Source organism: Pseudopodoces humilis, chromosome 14 (genome assembly GCF_049639895.1).
Source record: "Pseudopodoces humilis isolate 2021_Gansu_Grassland_sample_001 chromosome 14, ASM4963989v1, whole genome shotgun sequence".
NCBI classification, from domain to species: Eukaryota; Metazoa; Chordata; class Aves; order Passeriformes; family Paridae; genus Pseudopodoces; species Pseudopodoces humilis.
In genome coordinates, this window is record NC_142213.1 from 6,630,931 (window position 1) to 6,653,012 (window position 22,082).

Sequence of the window (22,082 nt, forward strand, 5' to 3'; positions counted from 1 at the left end):
AGATTTTTTTTCCCACTTACTGTTAAAGAGCTTGGTGTATGTGCATTTTTCTGTGTGTCCTGTGCAAGGTATGAAAATGGGAGATGTCACATCTCTGAGTAGGATGATTTTTCTGTTGCTGCAGCTGTTTTGCTGGTGGCCAAATGCTGCTGTTATTTAAGTTCACCAGGTGTGTGCCTGAAATACAAGGATATTATCCTCTGGATATGTCACAAACACAGGTCTCAGAAGCTGTGTGCTCTTTATGTACAGCAGCTGTAGCAAAAAGACGAGTCCCAAATATGACATTAAACACCAATTAGCTGGGCTTAGCTTTAATTTGGGACATGGGAGGTTTGTGTAATCAGATGCTGTCTGGTATTTGCACTCCAGAAAAATCATGCTGAGCACGAGGAAGTTGCTTACCTTCCATAATGCTTTTGAGTTTCATGGTTGACAGACATGACAAACTTTTTCTCCTGCTCTTACTTTAGTACTTACTTTAGTTTTATTTGCCTTGGACCTCAGGACTATCACTTGATAATGTTTACAGAATTTGGGGGAGGCTGGCAGTGAAAGGGACACAATATGCAACAATATAATAGGTGAAGGGGCTGTGTGTTCTTTGTGTACTGTGGGTTCTGGACATCTTGTGGGGAAGGCATTACAAGTTTGGTACTGGGACTTCAAGATAAGAGAATGGTTGTTATTCTGTGGTGACTTATTAAGATGCAAAAATTTAACCTATTTGGGTACTAGCCTTCTGATTTTTAAATACTTTAACAGAGAGAAGTGGTTTGAGGTTACAGAGAATGGAAGACACTTTGGAAAAAATATCCCCTTCTCCCTCCTCACCTCCCCAACAAATTCCTTTTTGATGTGAAAATGAAACTAAAACTAGTTAGAAAAAAAATATTACCTTCATGGGGGAGAGTGAAAGAAATCCTTCCTTCTCCTGGAGAAGTGGTTTAGGTGAATGAAAATAGACTTTAGCCCCTCAGTGTGAGGAATGGCTGCAGGCTGTAACGTTGTGCTCTCTCTAAAGGAAGGTTACGGCATCGGGGACGATGAATACTCCTGTGCATACGATGGCTGCCGGCAGCTGATCTGGTATAATGCCAGAAGTAAACCACATTCCCATCCCTGTTGGAAAGAAGGTATTCTGTCTTTATTCTGCTGTTTATCCTAACTGGATTTATACACAGGATTTTTCCTCTTGCAGGTGTCTGTTCATAGGTGTGAACAAAGCAGTTACTGCCTAATTCTGAGGATCATAAAGGTTTAATAATTACTGTGTCTTAAAGAATGATTTAAATGAGCACAGTGAACACTACAGTCTTGTTCCCCAGTCTGTGTAAAGAGACTCTTGTTGCTTAAACATTTTTTCTTTTCAAATGCAGAGTGAAAATCATAGCACCAATTAACACTGGACATTTAATCATTAGACTTTTTTCCACTTGTTTGTAGTTGTACACAACAGGGTTGAAATCTTCCTTTCTGGGTTAAAAGAGTTGTTTTAGAGAAGGGGGAAAAACTTTGATCTCTGAATTAGACTTTTTTTTTTTTTTCTTTTTTAAGGAGGAGTTGCACTGTCTTGCTTACTTTAAATTCTTGGATAACTACTTGGACAGCAAAGTTCTGTTCTTGATCTCAGCTTTGAAATCTTGGTAGGATTCTGTGCATGCCATGCTTGTGTGAACTGTGCCGCCTTCTCTTCTATTAAAATTTTCCCCCAAGGATGGCTAAATTAAAACACCTCTTAAAAATAAATAGCACAAGCATATTGGAAATTTTTCCTCAGAACACCCACTTGATAAAGTCTATTTTCAACAGGTGTAAAATAGCCAAGGAGTGACAGAGTGCAGCTTTCTTCTGGCTTTGGCAAAAACTCTGCAATACTTTTACAACTATGTAGTATTAATGCTCTGGCAGACTAGAATACTTAATTTTTTTACTATTTTCTCCTGGGTGTTTTGGTTTGGGTTGGTTTTTTGGTTGTTTTTTTTTTTAGTTACTGTCTGTATCAATGTTTCTTCTGTTGTGCTTTTGCAAACAGTTCCTTTTAAGTAAGACAACTCACAGTGACATGTATGATACTTGAAACAATAACTGTTTCAGCCGTTGACATTTAACAGAAGTGAAATATTTAAATTATTTTTGTTTTGCATGTAAGGAGACACAATAGGATTTCTACTAGATTTGCAAGAAAAGCAAATGATCTTCTATTTAAATGGAAACCAGCTTCCTGCTGAGAAGCAAGTATTTTCATCTGCTGTGTAAGTATCTGCTCATTTGGAAGGACATGACCTCTGTGTATAATTGTTTTAATTATATGAAGAGTTTTCAATTTGAGATGTAAATTCATATTTACTTACCTGAAGCCATCATCAAGCAAGTTTCCCTGTTGAAAGTTGCTTAGAAATCAGTAAGAAGGATATAATTTTACAGGTGGATTCCAGGGCCCAAAATAAATTTTGGACTTTCCAAAGGTATGTTCAGCTCAATGTTTTATACTGTCAAATTAGCATAGCATTAAAATAGAATGAGGCTGCAGCAAAGATGAACAATTTTTTGGTGCCTGAGGAATTTATCTTCTGAAAAATGAAGCCTATCTTGGAAATGTTGGAGAGGGCTTGTTAACTGACTGCCATCCACTGGGGCCACCTCCTGGAGCAGCATATTGAATATTCATCAGAGGATGTCTCTTGGTAGCATTGCAGGCAGGTGTTTGGCTTATTTTGCCAGCTGTTGTTAAAATTAACACATGGTGAACTCCTCTAACTCCCATAGGGAAGTTCAGCCTTCTACTTCAGAAAAGATAAGCTGGTGTAATAGTTGAGAAGGCAGCTTCCTATGCAGCTTAATTAAACATTACAGTACTTTCTCAGTTATTCCTACCAGGCTAATAATTTCATCCATGTTTTTTCCTCAAAATAAAGTTCAAGATGCAGGCAAAGAGGGGTTCAGTTTTAAGAGTTGCTGAGTATCTTCTTTGTTCAGCTTTTTGTGCTCTGTTCCTTGAGTATGGAATTGATAAACTTGAGTGCTTGTTAGAACATGGGCTATTACTGAACTTTGGTCCATCCAGTAAATTTGAGAGGTGATAGTTGTGTTTTTAAAAGTGTTACTAATCCTAGTTGTACAGTAGGCAACCTTTATTGGCTGACTCAGTAAGAAATTCAGATAAATCCCAATAGTAATTCAGGAGCTGAGAGCTAAACAAGGTAAGTATGTGCAGCTGCAATTTGATGCTCTCCCAGTTAGCTGCAAAACACTGGTATTAAACTTCTCTCTGTCTCAGGGGGTTTATCTTCAAATGGTAATAGTAACATGTCTGAAAGTTCTGCTATTATTTAAGCCATTCTAAAATGCCTGTTCATCATGTTGCAGATCGGGGTTTTTTGCTGCAGCAAGTTTCATGTCCTATCAACAATGTGAGTTCAACTTTGGGGCAAAACCCTTCAAGTACCCACCACCAATGAAGTTTAGTACCTTCAATGATCATGCCTTTCTGACAGCAGAAGAGAAAATAATTTTGCCCAGGTAATCCTCCTACCTTTTGTGTTTGCATGCAGAGAAATAAAATGCTTCACATCAGAGTTACAAAGTTTTGCTTTGTACTCAGCAAAATTAATTTCTTATGGGGTCCATAGGGTCCATACTTCCATAGGTTCCTCTTCTAAAAGGATGAAACAATAGGCTCCAGTGCAATTTCGTCAGTAGGGCAGGAGATATGTAACCAAAATCTATTAAATTAAAATATTCTTTTTAATATTAAGCTAAATTAAAATTAACTAGTACCACACAGTAAGCTGTTTTAGCAGAAGTACCTTGTGCCATCTAAGGATTATTAGGTTGATTGCAGAGGTATAGTGTTAATTAAAAAAATATGTCCTATTTAAAATTGACCTAATTTGTGGTGTTGACAGCATGGAGGTGCTGAATGATTGTAAATCTTGAAATTATCCTTTTCTGCTCCTGATGAAAATTTTCCCATTTTTGAATGACGGTACTGACAAAGGTTACTCAAATTTAGAAGTGGTTTCCCGCCTAAATATTATTCAACCCAGATAGAAACAGATCTGGATACATTCTTCTTTAGCTTTCACCAAACTTCTGGCAGGAATGAAAACTAATAGCTCAACTGATTCAAGTTACTAGTAATAAAATAACTTAGTGGAAAACAAGTAGTAACAGTGTACAGTGTAATCTATGTGGTTTACCCTGGATTTCCAGCTTTGTCTGAAGATGGCCCTCAGACCAGTGCTGATGTATGTGACTGAAATAATCTTAAACTGCAACTAATTAAGTGGGGGCTGGTTTGTTGGAGGGGGTATCCCTGGCTGTAATAAAATTCAGAGACTGGTTTTGAATTATCTAGCTTTGATCAAGTGTATTTGAAATACTTAAGTATCTTAGTGTTTAAAAAGAAAAGAAAAAAAACCCCACCTTATTTCTGGGTTAGAGTCACACATTGGCAGAGTTTGAGGCTTGGGATATTGTATTAACATGAAGAAAATGAAATGCAACTTGCAAAATCATTTTGTACTTACCTATAGCCAGAGGAAAATATTTCTGCTTGTGACTACAGGTGCTTTAAGTGAGAGTCTGATGTAGTCTTTAAGATGATCTGTTGGATACAAACTTGTTACCCTCCCTTTTCAAATTAGTGTTCTTCTGTCTTCTGTCTTGGTAGTATCCCACACTGGATGAGAGGTTTGTAGTTTCTGGCTGATGTTCAGGTGGGATTGATGTCGTTCTGGCACTGCTCTTGCAATGTTCAGGCAATATCTGTGAGAACTGTTACAAGATTGTGCCAAAAGATGAGAGACAAACTGGGGGAAACTGGTTTCCTGTTGATGCCTGACTGGTGAAACTTGGCCTCCTGTTTTACAGACTCTTCATTATGCAATAGCACTGAAAGGCTCCATTCAAGGTTGGACACTGTTGTTCTTTGTGTAAACAAAGATCATCCCTTCCCTACAGCCTTAACTGCTTGGAAATGATAAGCCAATCCTAAATGAAAAGATAGCTTTGATCATCTTAAAGTGATAGGAGATAAGGCAAAGACCTGTATGAGTGGACCCTAATTATCCATCACAGGATTTAACATAAACTCATGCAGAGTTGTGTGAATTCAGTGCATCTGGTGTTGGGGCAAGACACATCACCCTGCCATTGAATAGTTGTGATGGGTGTTGTGTGTGTTCCAGGTGGGAAATGTCTTATTTCATCAAATGAGGGATTTTTACCTATTTTCTCTCTCTTGTGGCTGTTGCCATACTGGGATGTTGATTTAATTCTCAGTTTTTATTCTTTGAAACTGTGTTAGAGCATTATAGGGTTTCTGTTTGTGAGGTTTTGTGTGGTTTATTTCTTTGGGGTTTTTTTTCCTTAGCTCCTGAAAGTACCTAGGTACAAAAGAACAATTTCTTTAAGTGTTCAGCTGTGGGAACTAGGAGAATTGTTATTTAATTCCCTCTTTGTCCCTTTCTGACAGACCAGAACAGGGAATCAGACTGATTTGCACATCTCTGGGTGTCTTAAGCCTTTTTTTGTGTGCAGTTGTGATCAATGTTTATTAGCAGTGTGGTGTAGCACTGCTACAAGTGTTATGTTGGCCTTGATGCAATCCTCAGAATAGTTTTTAATTTATTGCTTTGAGCCAGTCTAATGTTTGGGGGTCTGTCTCTGTCTCCCTTCAGACACAGGCGCCTGGCTTTGCTGAAGCAAGTGAGTATCAGAGAGAACTGCTGCACACTTTGCTGTGATGAGGTAGCAGACACAGAACTCAGGCCGTGTGGACACAGGTAAAACCTTAAAAAAACCCAAATCAAAAGAAATAGGAAAATGTGTGTGTGATGTACTGCCTAGATGAGGCCACACGCAGTCCCTGCTCATCTCAATTGACTCCCCAGGATAAAGGAAATAACCTTCCTTCCTTTTAAGGATGTGATGTGTAGAGGTTAAACAAAGTATTCCCACTATTCCACTCAGCCTAGACCTGAGCAGATTGAACCCTTAATTGTGTGTGTATTTGGGGAAGTACAGAGGCTACACCTGTGTGGTGCCCTGGGCTACTGATTCTTATTTCCCTCATGTCAAAGGTATTACTGATTAGTACATTAAACTGGTGCATGTGGGATCACATGAGGAGAGCAGAAAATTCATAATATACTCATTAGATGTTCAACAAATGGATTGTGTTAAGTCACAAATTCCTCTAAAAGCTAAAAATGAGACAGCAGTATGAGTTATACCATACTAGCACTTTCCTGCCTTTAAGCAGCCTCCTAGGAAATGAATCCAGTTAAGTCAAATTCTTTAGAGTTTTAGAGCACTCATGGAAGGAGTCTTGCCATGTGTCTAGATGCTGGAAAGTTAAAAAGAGATGTGCCTGGTGTGTGCCAACAAGAAGTGGAGAAGTTGCTACAGGGCTCTGGGGCTGCTGCTCTCCAGACCAGAGCGAGTGCTAGGATTAATGAGCACAGGGAAGTGGGATCCCAACCAACTGCAGGAGCAGCTGGAAGATGCTGAGCAGCAGGACCTCCTCTCAAAGTCTGTAAAAGGATCCACAACACCCGACTTGCAATGCTTAATCTCCACACTGAGGGACTTAAATTGAATGTGCCTCTGGCAGGCTGACTAAACTGCTTAGTGCTTGTATTATTTTGTTGTTGTTGATTAGTTTTTTGTATTGTAAAAGCAGGCTTTAACTGGTTTTTCTTCTCCTTCAGTGACCTGTGCATGGAGTGTGCCTTGCAACTGGAGACCTGCCCTTTGTGTCGACAGGAAATACAGACCCGAGTCAGACAGATCTCTCACATTTCATGACACACGTGGAGAAACACCACAGACTTGTTTTTAATGAACTCCAACCAATACTGAAAGGGGAAAGCATCTCTAACCAGTCTTTATGCACATAGAACCATAGCCATGGCCAGATTTCATGCTAACCTGTAATCTGTTTATTTTAAAACCGAAATCTTTAATAAGCTCTTTTCAGCTGCCAGCGATGGGAGCTGGTTTCAGCAGTCAGGAGCTATGGCTATTGGTTCCTCCGAGCAAGAGCAGAGGGAGTTGTCTCTTCTTCCCCTTTTCCTTCTCGCCTGTCGCAAGTGCTGAAAAAATTTGCACTGGAAGTACACATACAATGCATTTTAGAAAAAAAGAGAAAATAAGTATTTCCTAAAACAGGGCCGTGCTGTCTTGTGCTCGAAAGTCTATTTTTGGCAGAAGTCAGTACTAAAAAGAGAATGCCAATGTTTTCCTGTTTAATGTAGCCTCCTGCTGGTCAGAGACTCTGTATTTTCCAATATTAAACTGCTCAAAGACTGAATCTGTACACAGACTGATTTGAAAAGACAGTGTGGAGACTGTAGAGAAACTCACAGGTTTTAATAACTTGGTGATTCCAAAGAATGTTCTGATTTGTTTTTAAATGTTGAAAGATCAGTGGTATTTTCAAGTACATAATGTTTCTGATGCTTTTAACTTCCGTACCCACATTTTTTTGTGAGGTTATAATTTTCAGGAGGTATTCTTAACTAATTATAATGCTGGACTGGAATTAATTTGATATTCTGGGTATTTTTTAAGGTATCATCAAACACCTTTTTTAATCAGTGTTGTTTTTGAAAGTTAGCTCAATTTTTCCAAAGTGAATATATCTTAAAATATTAGAGGAGAATTCTGGACCAGTTTATTTAAAACAAGGTTATTTGGATAGCAATTTCAGTCTTATTCTTAACTCCTTAAAAATGCACCTTGCTTGCCACATGTCTGTCCTGCTCTGAGCAGGTTTGGGGCCACACTTCCTATTTTTGGTAGGGATCATACAGTGGGAATCTCTGCTCCACTTTAATTACACATTTGTGATGTTTGTATGTTAAGGATGCACTTCAGTAGGCAGCTCTTGATTATTACTAGGTTTCTACAAGGAATCAGGGTTCACAGCTGGTGTCAGTGAAGTAGCACAAAAATCGGTGGGGTTCTGCTTATTTTGCACCAACTGAGGATATGACTCGGTCTCTTCCAAGTCTTGCAATGGTTCATTTTTTTAAAGTATCTGTATAGTAGAACTTTACTAATTCACACACAATTTAGACCAAAACCATCCCACTTCTTGGCAGTGATTCAGCAGCAGAGGCTGCTGTAGTGAATTCTTATGGTATGATGTAGCTTATTTTTAAAATCATTTATTATCTTTATTTTACTATGAAGTATTAGCAATGCAGAGCTGAGGCTGCTTCTTACTGCTGAGCACTCTGGCTTCCTACAGACCTCAGTACGAGCTGAGAGCTCTGAACCCAGCTCTCCAGCAGCTCCTTTCACCTTCTGCCTTTGCTAACTCAAGGGTGCTGAACTTCATCCAGAGGTGTGTGAATTAGGAAAGTTCTGTCCATCGTTTTCACATTGACTTTTGTCCAAATGTAGACTGAATCCAGCAGCAGAGTGCTAGTTATTGTTTTTGCTAAAATACGGATTCTCTTCCACCTTGAATGCCTGGTGTGATTAAAGTCAGACTGGCAAATCTGTGCCACAGGGATCTCATTTCTTCACTGACTGTACTTTACAATGTTTTGCTGTATTCATGTTTTCAGTCAGGGCCGAGTTCCTTCCAGCTCCGTGTTCAGTGAGCAAACGTGACCACCATCACTGCCACAAGGGTGTCAGAAATTTGGAATCACCTGAAGTGAACTTTTAAGCGCTTCCAAATGTAATGATAGGTTTTTATCCCTAATGTATGAAGTTACAAATCATACTTTAGGGAAGAGGCGGGACAGAACCATTTTGAACTCTGCCTTAATAGAGTCTAGTAATTTCAGGGCTTTGGTTTCCCTGGCCAGGATAAACTGAGGTAAAATTTTCAGAAGTGCCTAGGACTCCTAATTTGTCAGCTGCTGTATGAGATTAAGGTCTTCAGGCATCTAGGCATCTGCTGTCCCCTTGGAATGCAGGTGACCTTAGAGCCTTGCTGCCTTTGTGAACATGGGACTAAGTGTCTATGTTCTTTATGGAAATACATGCTTTGGAAAATTTTGCCCCAGACCGTCTTCCATGCAGCTGGTGCTGGGCAGAGGAAGGCAGCGGTGGCGGAGGAGGGAGCTGTGTTGCAGAGAACTGTCCTGTTCATTTCACAAAGGGAAAGACTGTACACTTTGACTGGCTTTGTGCCGCCATCCACGCCGGGGACAGGTTTGTCCAGCTGGATTCTCCATGAGCAGGGCGGTGTCACCTCGCTCCCTGCACGCCCCATGGCTTTGGGGACAGGGATGGGACGTGGCGACTCCACAGGCCCTCACAGGGGGAAGTGACTTGTAGCAAAGTTGTCCATTCAACAATAAAAACATCCTGAAGGCTGTCTGTTGTTCTTTAATTCCTTTTCGGCTGAGCGCTCGGGTGGGACATTCGCGCCGGGGGTGCCCAGGTCATCGCGCTGGTCGCTGGGCTGCAGCAGCTGGGGGCTGTCTCTAGCCTTTGGAGCTCTGCTCTCTGATGGGAAATTCGCTTTACCAGCGCCATTAATAAGAACATAACGCCGTCTCCCTGTCCGCCGCTCAGGCCCGGCCCGGTGCAGGACACACTGCCCAGCCCGCCATTGCGGCGCCTCCTTCCCGCGCGGCCCCCGCCGGGCTCTGATTGGGCGGGCAGCGCAGGGGCGGGCCCAGCGGGCCGGAGCCGTGCTGTGATTGGCTGCGGGCGGGGCGGAAGAGCGCGTTCCCCAGGAGACGGCCCGAGGGGAGGGGGCTCCGCGCCGGCCTGAGGGCGGTGGGTGCGGGCGGGGGCCGCGGTCACGGGAACGGGGGGCAGCCGCTGCCGGGGCGCTTTGTGGGGACAGGGAGGGTGATGGCCCTCCCCTGGACCCCTTTGAGGAGAGGGAGGGAGTGAGGCGAGCTGGGTGCCTGGGGAGGGACAGGGCTGGAGGGCTTTGCCCCCCCTCGCCGGACTGAGGATGGGGAGGCGAGGGAGGCGCTCAGCTCCTGCCGTGCTCGCGGTGATGCCCCGGGACTGCTCCGAGGGCCGGCGGTGGGTGAAGCCCAGCGGGAGCAGCGGGTTCCCATCGCTGGCGGCCCCGGGGTGCCGTGTGCCCTGTCCCCGACACCTGCTCGCAGCCACGGGCCGAGCGGCCGACCGGCACACAGCCCCTACCAGCCTGGTCTGGGACACACCTTTATCTTGTCCGGCTTTAGTTCTGTAATTGTCACTCATAGATGTTTCAGGAGAAAATATGTAGAAGTGCCCAAAACCCCTTTATTGGGACTGGTTGATTTTGAGCCTGTTCTCTGAATAGGCAGAGAAAGTTTCTAGATTATTTGGGTTGCTGCAGAAAAGGAGTAATAATTTTGGAAGAATGTGATGTTGGAATTCCTGTATTTAAGAATTAAAATTTATCTACTGATTTGCTCTTTGGGAAATGTATGGCAGCTTAGCAATTGAATTTGTATTAACACTAAGTCATATTATTCCTTAGCACTTTGGTCAAAAAGAAGAAATAACCACTAACAGCTGAAACATACAGATTGTCTCTTCCACTCTGGCTAGGCAGGAACAATGGAGACATCTGATGGAGAAAGTTTGGGTGTAGCCACGTGAGTATGCTACATTCTCATGTGTCAGATTTTAAATAAGCTAATTGCTAATTAAAATATCTTGATAAGAATATAACTACAGGAATGAATTTACACCACGCCGTTTAGCAGATTCTGCCTCCTAAGAGAACAAAGGTGCAGAATGCAAAGCTGCAAGAGGGAATAACAGTGCAGAGTTGAGGTGAAGTCAAACTAAATATCACTTTGCTCAGGGTAGCTCTGCTGAGGAATCAGAGCAAGCCTTCTAAGGCTGGAAATTGCTTTTTCTGGTGTTCGTTTTAAATAATAAATTCAGAACTTATTCTAAATAAATTCAGAATTTATCCTTTTCAAGAATATTTGTTGTCTTACGTTGCTGATCCTGAGAGGAGACTCTTCCTCTGTGTTTGAGTGTTCTTCTAAAACTGGGCTCACTCACAGGTGACCTCAACCAAATTTCACATTGGCAGATGCTAAGATGCTGCCTCACTGCACAGATGTCTGCTATACTCTCCTAAGAGTTGTGAGAGAAGGGGATGTGTGACTGTGCCTCTTGTCATGCGTGGATTTAACTCAACCTCAGACTCTGAACAACAGCCTGTGCCAGGCTGCCTCAGCAGCACAGTGTGCTGGCCCAAAATGGGTATTATGAGGTGACAGGGAATTAAAACCACAGGGTTGGTGAGCTCGTGTCTCTGTAGGTGTGTGGATAAAGAGATGGAATTGGGTTCTTTTGGAGCAGTTAAAATTCCATTATTTGCACAGACTTAATCCAGGGTTTAAATGAACACTTTAATTAAATTAGCACTGTTAAGATACGCTGTAAAACTAGCAGTAGCATTTATTTGGAGGGGGAAAAAGAGTGGAAATGATCCGTAGCAAAGTCAGCGCTGAGCTGCCCCACTGCCGGCCCTGTGCCGCCCTCTTGCGGGCTGCCCCGGGCCTTGGCTCCGCTCATTTCCCAGCAGCAGGAATGTTGTTGCTAGGATATCGCTCACCGAGCAGACGCCTTTTTAAATCAAAGATCTCTTAATTTTTCCTGATCAGAACGAGCCTGATTATAGTTAAACTGTCGGCTAAACTGCTATTGGATTGATTTCACTGGAGTATTCTCTAACAGCAAAGTTACTTTAATGAGCTTCTCAAAACTTAGTCTGAAGGGCTGTCCTATTCTGTTTACTGTTGAGAAAGAGACATTCAATTGAATTTAAATGGTGCTTTCACTGATTGAAGCGAATTTTTTTCTTAAAGACAAATGTCCCTGTTTCTTTGAGACTTCTTTCCCTCATGTGTGAGAAAAGTTTGTCTTTCATCCCTTAGAGAAAATAGGAAGAGTTCATCTCACAGTGAAGATGAGCTGTGAATGCCAAAGACATCCTGTGGATTATTTACTGTGTCTGAACATGTTGCACAGTAATAGATCCAGACTCCTGATGCTGCCACCAAAGATTTCTTGGATATTTCCTGGATAAATTCAGATCCATAATGGTGTTTAATATTTGGTCATGATAGAATAACCTTAGGAGATTATCCCATTTATTTGGATCATGTAAGGATGTTTCTTGCATAAGAAAAATATTTAAGTTTCTTCAGTTATGTAATACTTGTGTATACATTCAGTTTAAGTTGTTCCACAAGACCAAATATTTCAAAATAGTCTCTAGAGTGTCTGCAGGTCTGTGATCACCATGTGCAGGGAAGAGAAGGGAAACTGGTAACAGCTGGGATTTGTGGGTTGGAAAAGGCTTAATTTGCTGTTCTAATTACACCCTTTACATTCTTTTGCACCAGAACTAGAATTACCTTGACGGTAATGCCAGAAAAACAACATTTATTCTTTCTTGCAATTACTGGGAGGAAATAGAGTAGAGGCCTGATGAGAATCTCTGTGGAGCAGTCTTCTCATCAGTGCCATGGATTATTTTGTAGGTTGAAACTAGGAAGTTTTTCAGTTATCTTGTAATTACTGGGTTTATTTGTACTTAGGCTTTTCTTAACACTTTTTAATTTTAACTTTAATTTCTGCAGTGGTCAAAATATATATTTATGCAATCCTGTCTTCCTTTGCTTTCAGCTCCACCACTTCTGATGAGTTTGATGCAGTTGTTGGCTATCTGGAGGATATCATAATGGGTAAGGTCTGCAAGTAGGTACAGACAACAGGGTTACTAAACACATTTACAGCTGCTCTTCTGTTAATTAGCCAACATACCAAGCTCCTGCCTGCTTCATGGAAGAGAGATGCAGATTCTAGAGCCTCAGTTTCCTGGTGATGCAGTTGAATCTGGAGAAATGCTAACTAAACTAATTTGGTGTCAGAGTTTGGAAAGCTGTGACTGGTGTCCTTTACCAGTCTTTATAAAGAAACGTTTTAGTTAAACCTGTTCTGGGAATTCCATGGTGACCTGCCATGTTTATTTTTACTCTTATTTTCTTCCACAACTGGAAAAAAATTATTTGGCAATTGAAAATTTAATTTGGAGGTTTCACTAATATTTTTAAATTCAAAGAAAAAAGAACTTACTTTGAGTTTTTGTAGGGAAGAGATATTCACTTAAAAAATACAGATGTTTTGCTGACATTAGAACCAGAACAAAAGAGGTTCAGAATAAATAACTATTAATAAATGTAGAGCAGGAGGACTGTGTTGGTAATATTTCACCAGCAGCCTCTGTCTTCTTGCAGATGGGTCAGAAGTGGTGCTTTGGCAGCAGCTGTGGTGCTGATGTGATGAAGTCTGCACGTGTGCAGGGCTCTGTGGTTACAGCAGAGAAGCAGAGGACCAGTGAATGTGGGGTTTGTGTTACAGAAAGAATGACTAAACTCGTAACTGTGCTGCTTTTCTGTTATGGCCCAGATGATGATTTCCAGTTAATACAGAGGAATTTTTTGGAGAAGCACTACCAGGAGTTTGATGACTCAGAAGAAAACAAGCTTGTCTATACAGACATCTTTAATGAATATGTAAGATACCTTTTCCTATTTTTCATATGTATTACTTTTTTTTTTTTTTTTTTTAATATGTAGTTCTCCCTTTATAAAAGACTGGGCTTACATGGAGCAGATCCCAACATGTTTCTGTCTCCTTCAGAGCTCAGCCATGATCTGTGAGCAAGAGAAGCTTTTTCTCAAGCTTTAGGTTCCTTTCTCATTGTTTCACACAAAATTTTCTAGGGATATTTTGGAAGTTGTGTAGCTCTCTTGAATAGAAATTTAGCCAAGTGCTGTAGTAAAGAACAGTTTAGCATGTGTGCAAACAAAGTTTCTTCCTTTCCAGTTGTATTATTTCTTGTATTGGATAATTCAATCACATTCTTCATGCAAACCATAATCAAGAAATTAGACCAGTCTACTATTCAGTACCATTAAATGAGTCGGAAAAATACTTGTTACTAGATACAAATAGTCAGTGTTTGTTCTCCCCAAGATCCTCAGCAAAAAATGTGCAGCTCTGTGCCTCAGGGCTGGTGTGAGACCAGAACCAGCAACACCCACTGAGGAATCTGCAGTTGTGCCTAGTGAGGATCATGCAGAGTGTCAAGAAGGTGTCAGTGTAAGGATGATGTTTGAAATCTGCTTCTGAAATCTGTTGTGTTCTTACTGGGGTGGTTTGTCTGGGTTTTTTTCAGATCTCTTTAGTAGAGAAATACATTGAAGAGAAGTTGCTTGATCGGATTCGTGGGTTTGATATGGTTGCTTTCACAGTGTCATTGCAGTAAGTCTCTGCTTTGCTTTTGGTTGAGGAGTGGCTTATGTGCCTCTCAGTTCTTTTTATCTAGATTAAAGCTTAGGTTTGGCTGTTCTCCCTTTAGATAATGGTTCCAATTTAACTCAAAAAAATAAGTGTTCATGCAGGCAGTGGCTGACCACTTTTCTTGCCTTCAGCATGTCCTGCTACTCTAAATTTCTGAATTGTCATGCTGAAATATATTGTGTTTGAAGGGGTAGAAAGATAAATCAGAATGAGAACACTGGAGGATTTTCGTATTTCTTGTCACTTCAAAGCCAGACCCTTGAGAGGCTGGGTCTTGTTTATCTCTTCCAGGCACTTCAGTAACCTGGTGGTGTTTCAATCATGAGGTTAAATTCCTTTATTGCAGTTTCTGTATAGAGCATTCAGAGAAGAGTTTGGTTTGTGTTCAGCTTTTGCATTGGGTCATTTTACCTTAACCAGCTTCCTGAAGAGCTGTCTTTTAGATCACTGGCTTTCCCCTTGAATAAGAAAATCAAGTGTATTTGGGAGCTGAGTATCTTAAAATATTTGAATCTGTTTAATTTTTAATGTTTCTTAAATAAACAGGTCTGGTTTTCAAGGACTGATATGATATTCATGGGTCTTGGATTTAAATAAATGTCATAATGTATTTGGATTGGAAATACTTCATGGTAATATTTGGCTGCAGTTTTGCTATATGATAACCTGCAATAACATTCTTGTTTAAATACTGATACTGTTTTACTTGTCCTTTTTGACCTTGTACCATTTTAAAATAACAATTTTTTCTCACACAATTTTCTCATTCCCCAACTTCTTTTTCTCTGTAGACAACACAAAGATGAAATGCCAGGTGATATATTTGATCTGCTTCTCACATTTACAGACTTTCTGGCTTTCAAAGAAATGTTCTTGGAATACAGAGCTGTGAGTATATCGCATTGTTTATTTTCATTGACACAGTGGCTCTTGGTTTTGTGTAGCTCCCCCTGAGAGTGCTAAAGGGAAAGTTACTATCACAGTATTTAATCAAAGACTGTAACGGAGTCAAAAGAAAAATTACTTCACCAAATGTCTTTTTGAACTCAAACTGCACATTTAATAATTTCTAGAAAACATGAATGAAGCTGGCATGTGGAGCAGCTCTTCCTGCTGTTGTGAACTTCCTGCATTTGTGAACGTTGTTTTCCAAATGAACAGAAGGGAACACTTTTTCACTGTGGCAGTCTCTGAGCACTGTGACAGTTACCTTGCCCAGAGAGACTGCAGAGTCTCCATCCTTGGAGATATTCTAAAGTTGTCTGGACACGGTCCTGAGTGACCATGCTTGAGTATGGGGTTTGGCCCAGGTGACCTCCAGAGATCCCTTTCCATCTTGGCCATTCTGACTCTATAGTATCTTCTTTTATTTTTTATTAATTTATTTTAGTCTTTCCAAAATTAGCTTTTTAAACCTCTTTCATTTGTTTTCTCCTCGTCTCTGAAGGAATAAACAAAAGTGCTACGATTTTTGGATGAGGTTTTTACTAGCAAAATGAAAATCTGTGCTCTCCAGTGTCGGTCCAGTCCTGTTTGACAAGGAGCAAAGAGTCACAGTTGTGGTTATGCCCCTGACCCCTCCCCAACCCTGTGAATTTTGTGGAAATGGGGACAAGCTGAAGAGAAAGAGTCAGTCTTTCAGCAGCAGGAGGAGTTTCAGTTGGGATTTGTAGATTGGGGTCTCCAAGAGACAAACGACAGGAGCCAGATTTCAGTAGATCCCTGAGCCCCTGGCACAGCATTCCCGACCGGGTGCAAGCAAGATTGCTCTGACATGGGCAGACACTGGCAGGGTGACAGCCCCCTCACCCCTGGGATTCCTGCACAATCTACTTGGGTTCACATTCAATCGCAGATGCTGAAGTAACATGTAATTTTATATTGGTTTGATGCAGCAGAGAATGTAGTGCCTGTTTCATTTTTTGAAATGCTTCTTCCAAATCATCGTGGAGTCACGGATTTCTTTTTTTCCCCCATGTTTCTAGGAAAAAGAAGGTCGAAGTCTGGATTTAAGCAGTGCGTTAGTGGTGACTTCATTAAACCATTAAACAAGTCATTCTGAAGGGAGTTCTGTTGTATTTTAAGCAAGGTCTGTTCGAATTTCAGAGGTGAAAGGCAGCGATTCCCGAGAGACGGCCGGGGCAGAGGGGCAGGGATTCGGCTCCACGGCGGCTGTGAGGGAGGTGGGTGTGCGGTGGGGCAGGGCCAGGACTGTGGGACCCTCTCCAGAGGGTGAAATCAAAGCTTTCTGGAAATTTCTATACCCTTTTACAAAGTGGATGGACGAGACTGTGAGACGTAGTCTTCCTTTCCCCAGCTCTACCCAAACTTCTCTTTATGTGTCTGCCAGGATCTTCTTAGAAGCTGCCGTGGTTTGTCTGGGCAGTTTTGTGCGGTGCCCAGCAGCTGCTGCTGCAGGGAGCCTTTTGCACTCTGATATAAAGTGCCTGAGCTGCAGTTTGAGCTCCTTGTCCTTTGTTCTGTCTCTGCTGAACACAGAGAACAGTTTATTCCGTCTGTTCCTGCAGCACCATTGCTTAACTGGAAATCATCCAGTTCCAACCCTCCTGCCATGGGCAGGGACACCTTCCACTAGACCAGGTTGCTGATAATCCCATCCAGTGTGGCCATCTGGCAGTAAAAGATGCTCAGTTCTCAGGGATGTGGTTATAACTGAGAAGTCAGTGTGTGCAGGGAAGTAGTTCACCAAGGCAAAATTCATGCTGATCAGCCATTAGCTGCTTTTTAAGAACAGCACATCATTTCTTTGGTCACATCCTTCCCAGAGAGATGCAGTTTCTGGAGCCTCGGTTGCCCTGTGATGCACTTGAATCTGGATAAATGCTAAATTAATTTGGAATGTATCAGAGTTTGGAAGGCTGAGACTAGTGTCTTTCATCAGTGTTTATAAATAAACCTTTTATTTAGACCTGTTCTGTGAAATTCAGTAGTGATCTCCCATGTTAATTTTTATTAATTTATTTTTTAAATTTTCTTACTGTTCCTGTTACATATATATATGTCTATATATTCATAATTGTGGAAATTTGACCCTTGATTTACTCACTGACAAGCAAATAAAGGCAGATCTGTCGTGGACCAATGCCATGTGTCCAGTTCCTTTTCAGTTCTCAACTTCCATCAATGCAGTTCCACTTCCTGATCCTGCCTCTGCAGACAACCTGGGAAAACTTTTTCCGTGCAGAGCATGCAGTAAGATTTGCAGTGTAGCTCACCACACACCAGTTTTTGAACTCACTGGATATACTTTTACTACCTTATTCAAGGAGGGTGTGAATGGAAAAGCTGCTCTGCCTGGCTGGGCATCACTTCTTGTTCTGACAAACACCCAAAAGGTGAATTTGTGGTCTGCAGCACAGGGGAGCAGCGTGGTTCTTCCCTTTCCCGAGGCGCTGATCCTGCCCGTGTTCCCAGAGCAGACTTGATTGTAATTTCTGAAAATGACCTGCAGCTAATGGGCAGAATTAGCTTGCTGGTTAATTAGGTGAACTCAGGAGTGTGTGGTGCTGAGCCAGGAAGAGGGAGGTGATCAAAGCCTTGGCACCTGGTTTGTGTTCTTGTGGTCTTGGATGCACACTCTGAGCGTGTGTGTGCATAAAGCAGAGAGGTGAACCCTGTGGACTTGTTCCTTCCATAGCCCACGTGAGCCAAAACCCACATGGAGTGGGAAGGAACAGCCAGCTCTGCAGTGACATCTCTGCTGTCCCTGACAGCTCTGTGTGCTGCCTCCTCACAAGACAAGTTTTCTCATGACAGACCCCAGTGCTGGGTTTAGGAATGTTTTTATTTAAAGCATAAAATTTATATTCAAATTGTTAGAAATCAATACAAGAGCAGTTATGACTGCTTCCTTTGCTTCCCTTCCCATCTTCCAGCTCTGCCACTGTTTCTGCATCCTGTTAATTACATTACTTACACTGTAGCTGTGAATGAGCAGAGAGGGGAGCCTGGGCTTGGGTTAGTGAATTTTAGTGTTGGACTGTGCCAAATTGGCTGAGCCCCCTCAGTGGAGCTGCTGCAGCAAGGATCCGGATGACCCCCGGGGAGGAGCAGGAGCTGCGGCCCCGGCGAGTCCGTGTCCCTCAGTGGCGATGCCGGGGAATGATGATGGGAGCATCACCGGAATCCACAGGGCAGCATCCACATGACCCGGTTCTGACCACTGTTGCCAGCACAGGCTGGTCCAAAACGAGCCCTGGTGGCACACGGGGCTCCAAGCCACCAAGCCTGGCACAAGCTGGCGCGGGGTGCCCGGGCTTTGCCGTCCGCTCCTTAGGTGTGCTCAGTCACTTGGCTGGTGGCCGCATTGCTGCCGAGCCCTTTCCAGGCGCGGAAGCTGAAGAAAGTGCTCACCGCGTAAGTGATCATGGTGACACAGGCGAAGAACTGGAAGAGGAGCACATCCCACGTGTGACCACGGCGGCTGCCCCCGCCCCTCGGCCCTCCCCTGCCCGCCGGTACTCACGGAGGCGGCGGCTCTGCGGTTGTAGTCCCACTGCCGCCAGGACGTGGGCTGCACCGCGGCCGCGCACGTCACGAACGCGGTGATGTACAGCACGGTGGCCACAGCGTTGTAGATCATCAGCTGCGGAAAGCAAAGAGGAGGACCTGAGCTCTGGGCTCAGGCTCGTGTGTGCTGCGGAGAGGCAGGAGCAAAAGGCTCGGGTTCGCATTCCTCCCCGTTCCCTAGGAGAACACACTAAATGCTCCCCAGGTTGTGCTGGGCGGTTCTCGGATGACACCGCAACTGCAGCAGCTGGTGGCTGCAAGGGTCTGATTTGAGCATTTTCCAATCAATTCAAGGGCAGAATGAAGCAATGTCACTGTGCAAAGTGCAGGGGACTCGGCTCCATCCAAGAAGAGACAAACCTTTCCAGACTATCTTTCCAAGATGTTTCCCTCTTGGGAACCCACCCCGCCTCATTCCCTCTCAGCTACGCACCACGAGGGGCCAAGGGATCATGTAGAACTTCTGATGAAGTTGCAGGAGGTAAGTCACGAAGAAAAGGAGTGTTAGTATCCAGAAGAAGAGGGACACGAACATCACCCAGCCGTATGCCGCATGGAGGTGGTACGTTGTGGCAGCGATGAGAGACCACACCAGTAAACCGAGCACCTATGGGGTGAAACGGGGAACGTGGTCAGCGGCTGGTTCCTGCAGGAGGAACACAGAGCATCGCCCACAAGCCCAGGCACACCAGCACCAACAGCAGCTGGGTTCCCCTCACTCCAGGAAAGCACACTCGGCAGGAGAAGGGCGCCTTGGAAAGCCGCTGTGCCCCTGTGTAAGCCCGCACCACTTATTGTCATGGAAGAAACACAACGGCCTTTGTCCTGCCCGCGTCCAACGCCCTGGTGCTCGGCTGCCCCGACAATGCCTCCTTGTCTGTCACATCCATTTCTAACACTCGTGATCGCAAAATATGTGCTGGGGAGAAGCATGTAGAGGGGACTCCTACAGGAGTGGGAGGTGGCATGTGTGAGCTGCCCCGCTCCGGCTGCCGGCAGATGAAAGCAGGTTCAGCAGTCTGGCCTGAGCAAGGGGCTGCAGAGGTGGGACTAGCTGCAGAGTTGTGAAGTCTTTGCTGCTGTTCTGCCATCTCTTTCCTGACGCTCCTACAAGGTACCCCCAGCAGCATCGTTCCTGGCCCCTTCCCTGAGCGTTTGTCCCTGTGTCACCACCAGCTCAGCCGTGCCCAGGGGCTGGAATCTGGAGCCAGGTCTGTGCCAGCTGTTTCACAGTGGCTTCTCAGGGCACATCCCACAGCGCTGCCCCGAGGAGAGGGGAGCAACGAACAGGCTCCCACAGCGGGGCGGCACCGTGGGCAGCTCACAAGCGGCCCAGAACGCAGCTGAACACCCACCCCCGTGCATTCACGTGGCTCCCGCAGCCCCGGGGAGAGCACCGGAGGGAGAGATTATTGTGGTTGCATCCGATGCTGAAGCAATGGGGAGGTGATGCTGCTGCTCCATTTGATGGTGCAAGGACCCTCGGGCTCCTCTGAGAGCAGCCGCCAAAGCCTGGAAGGACAACCTGGAGAGCTGAGTGTTCCAAGGAGCGTGAGAGCCTCAAGAGAAACCCCAGCACACCTCACCTGGAGCCACTGGGCTTCGCACACCCCGCACGGATCAGCCCGTGCCAGGCACTGGGAACCGCCCGGCACCGAGCGGAGTCACACCGGCACGGGGTGTGGGGACAAGAACCCGACTTTTCCTCTGGCTTTGCGGAGGAAAGGAGGAGAGAGGGGGCTGCACTGTCTTAGGCTTGGGGATTAATTAGGCTTAGCGGAGATGGGGTCGGAGTGGCAGCCAAAGAGAACCCGGGCTGTTTCCAGCTGAAGAGAAACACCAAAGGGGGTGATGCCCTCCCCGCTCCGCCGCGTTCCCTCCCCGGTACTCACGGCCTGGGCGCCCATCAGTCCCCCGAGCGGCGAGAGCAAGAAGGAGCCGTCCAGGCCCGGGGGGGAGCCCGGGGAGGCGCTCCGGGAGCGCGCGGCACCGGGCAGCCCCGCCATGGCCCCGGCACGGCCCCGGCACGGCCCCTCCGCGGGCGGGGCGCGGGAGGCTCCGGGGCGGCCGGGCTGAGCCCCGCGGCTGCCCCCGCCCCGCCGCCCCCGGGCATGCGGCGGAGCCTCGGCCCGGCCCCGCGCTCCCGGTATCCCCGTGTCCCCGTACCGGGGTACCGCCGTGCCGGCCCCCGCTCCCGGGTCACCGCGAACCTTCTGTGCGGCCGTGTCCTGCTGCTGCTCACCGGGGACATTTGGTGGCCCCCGGGGCATCCTGGTGTCCGGCGTAGTTCCTCAGCGGGGGCCGGGCTACACGCATCTCCTTGTTAAATGCTGGAATAATTTGGGTTGGACGTGATCTTAAAGCGCCTCGTTGCAACCTCCTGCCGTGCAGCGACACATTCCACTAGAGCAGGTTGCTCCAAGTCCCTGGCTTTGAACACTTCCAGGGACGGGGCAGACACAGCTTCTTCGGGCAATCTGCGTAGTGCCTCATCACCCTCCGCTCCAGGAGATTCCTGGCAGCCCGTATCTCGGGCTTGTTCAAGTCCCTCTGGGCGGCAGCAGGACCCTCTGGACTATTAGCCACTGCTCCTAGTTTGTGCCCAGGGCAGCCCGGGCCCCGTCACGCAGGTCATTAATGCGGACCGTGGCACAGGGCTGATCCCGGGGCTGATCCCGGGGCTGATCCCGGAGCTGATCCCGGTGTCCCGGCAGGACCGCTCGCCTGGGATCTGGGATGGGGCGCGGCTGCTAGAAGAAGTGGGGCGGCAGGTCAGGATGGCCGAGCGGTCTAAGGCGCTGCGTTCAGGTCGCAGTCTCCCCTGGAGGCGTGGGTTCGAATCCCACTTCTGACAGCTCCCTTTTGCGCCGCCCGGCGGCCGCTTTTAGCTGGGGAAGGCGGGCGGGAATAAAAAGCCGACAGCGGAGCAAAGGCTCGCGACTAAAAGCAATTAACTAATTAACTACAGCGAGCGAAGGGCAAAAAGTGCTGTCAGAAGTGGGATTCGAACCCACGCCTCCAGGGGAGACTGCGACCTGAACGCAGCGCCTTAGACCGCTCGGCCATCCTGACACCGCTGGGTGCCGGTCGCGGCCCGTGCTACACTTGAGGGTATTGTGTGAACGTTCCGTGAGCTCGGTCACCCCGCTGCTCTGAGCACCTCCCCGGGCAGCTTCTTCCAGAGCCCGACCACCCTCTGAGTGAAGAACCTTTTCCTAACATCCAGCCTAAACCTCCGCTGGCACAGC

At 45.3% G+C, this 22,082-nt stretch overlaps 3 protein-coding genes and 2 non-coding genes across 8 annotated transcripts in view; 3 read left to right on the plus strand and 2 right to left on the minus strand.

Annotated features, from left to right (window-relative positions):
- Nucleotides 1–9,341, plus strand: part of RSPRY1 (ring finger and SPRY domain containing 1) — a 35,561-nt gene extending 26,220 nt beyond the window's left edge. For both annotated transcript variants that reach the window (XM_005526263.3, XM_088062350.1), the window contains exons 12-16: nucleotides 1,025–1,136; nucleotides 2,153–2,255; nucleotides 3,370–3,522; nucleotides 5,685–5,789; nucleotides 6,717–9,341. In XM_005526263.3, coding sequence (XP_005526320.1) covers nucleotides 1,025–1,136; nucleotides 2,153–2,255; nucleotides 3,370–3,522; nucleotides 5,685–5,789; nucleotides 6,717–6,813 — 570 coding nt within the window. In that variant the 3' untranslated portion in view covers nucleotides 6,814–9,341. The remainder of the gene's footprint in view (nucleotides 1–1,024; nucleotides 1,137–2,152; nucleotides 2,256–3,369; nucleotides 3,523–5,684; nucleotides 5,790–6,716) is intronic.
- Nucleotides 9,342–9,681: 340 nt separating this feature from the next.
- Nucleotides 9,682–17,381, plus strand: ARL2BP (ARF like GTPase 2 binding protein). Of its 2 annotated transcripts, none has more exons than XM_005526264.3 (7): nucleotides 9,682–9,750; nucleotides 10,454–10,571; nucleotides 12,625–12,683; nucleotides 13,408–13,514; nucleotides 14,180–14,265; nucleotides 15,096–15,192; nucleotides 16,290–17,381. In XM_005526264.3, exons 2-7 carry the CDS (start codon nucleotides 10,534–10,536, stop codon nucleotides 16,350–16,352), a joined length of 450 nt encoding a protein of 149 aa, XP_005526321.1. In that variant the 5' UTR covers nucleotides 9,682–9,750; nucleotides 10,454–10,533; the 3' UTR covers nucleotides 16,353–17,381. The 2 variants fall into 2 exon arrangements, with proteins under 2 accessions (XP_005526321.1, XP_087918439.1); XM_088062313.1 differs by lacking the exon at nucleotides 9,682–9,750 and adding an exon at nucleotides 9,905–10,008.
- Nucleotides 17,382–18,100: 719 nt separating this feature from the next.
- Nucleotides 18,101–21,429, minus strand: PLLP (plasmolipin). Of its 2 annotated transcripts, none has more exons than XM_088062308.1 (4): nucleotides 21,077–21,429; nucleotides 19,268–19,441; nucleotides 18,791–18,910; nucleotides 18,101–18,711 (listed from the first exon to the last, which is right to left on the minus strand). In XM_088062308.1, exons 1-4 carry the CDS (start codon nucleotides 21,083–21,085, stop codon nucleotides 18,598–18,600), a joined length of 417 nt encoding a protein of 138 aa, XP_087918434.1. In that variant the 5' UTR covers nucleotides 21,086–21,429; the 3' UTR covers nucleotides 18,101–18,597. The 2 variants fall into 2 exon arrangements, with proteins under 2 accessions (XP_087918434.1, XP_005526322.2); XM_005526265.2 differs by lacking the exon at nucleotides 21,077–21,429 and adding an exon at nucleotides 20,727–20,859.
- A 176-nt stretch (nucleotides 21,430–21,605) lies between these two features.
- TRNAL-CAG (transfer RNA leucine (anticodon CAG)) lies at nucleotides 21,606–21,688 on the plus strand. Its single transcript has one exon. It is a non-coding gene; the product is annotated as a tRNA-Leu (tRNA).
- Nucleotides 21,689–21,823: 135 nt separating this feature from the next.
- Nucleotides 21,824–21,906, minus strand: TRNAL-CAG (transfer RNA leucine (anticodon CAG)). The gene has a single exon. It is a non-coding gene; the product is annotated as a tRNA-Leu (tRNA).
- Nucleotides 21,907–22,082: the final 176 nt, after the last annotated feature.

Coding starts and splice junctions, on each gene's coding strand:
- PLLP (XM_005526265.2), bottom strand. CDS start 20,840: ATGGCGGGGCTGCCCGGTGCCGCGCGCTCCCGGAGCGCCTCCCCGGGC. Junction 19,442..20,726: donor GACTGATGGGCGCCCAGGCC/GTGAGTACCGGG, acceptor TTCACCCCATAG/GTGCTCGGTTTACTGGTGTG. Junction 18,911..19,267: donor TGATCCCTTGGCCCCTCGTG/GTGCGTAGCTGA, acceptor TGCTTTCCGCAG/CTGATGATCTACAACGCTGT.
- ARL2BP (XM_005526264.3), top strand. CDS start 10,534: ATGGAGACATCTGATGGAGAAAGTTTGGGTGTAGCCAC. Junction 12,684..13,407: donor TCTGGAGGATATCATAATGG/GTAAGGTCTGCA, acceptor GTTATGGCCCAG/ATGATGATTTCCAGTTAATA. Junction 15,193..16,289: donor TGTTCTTGGAATACAGAGCT/GTGAGTATATCG, acceptor CCATGTTTCTAG/GAAAAAGAAGGTCGAAGTCT.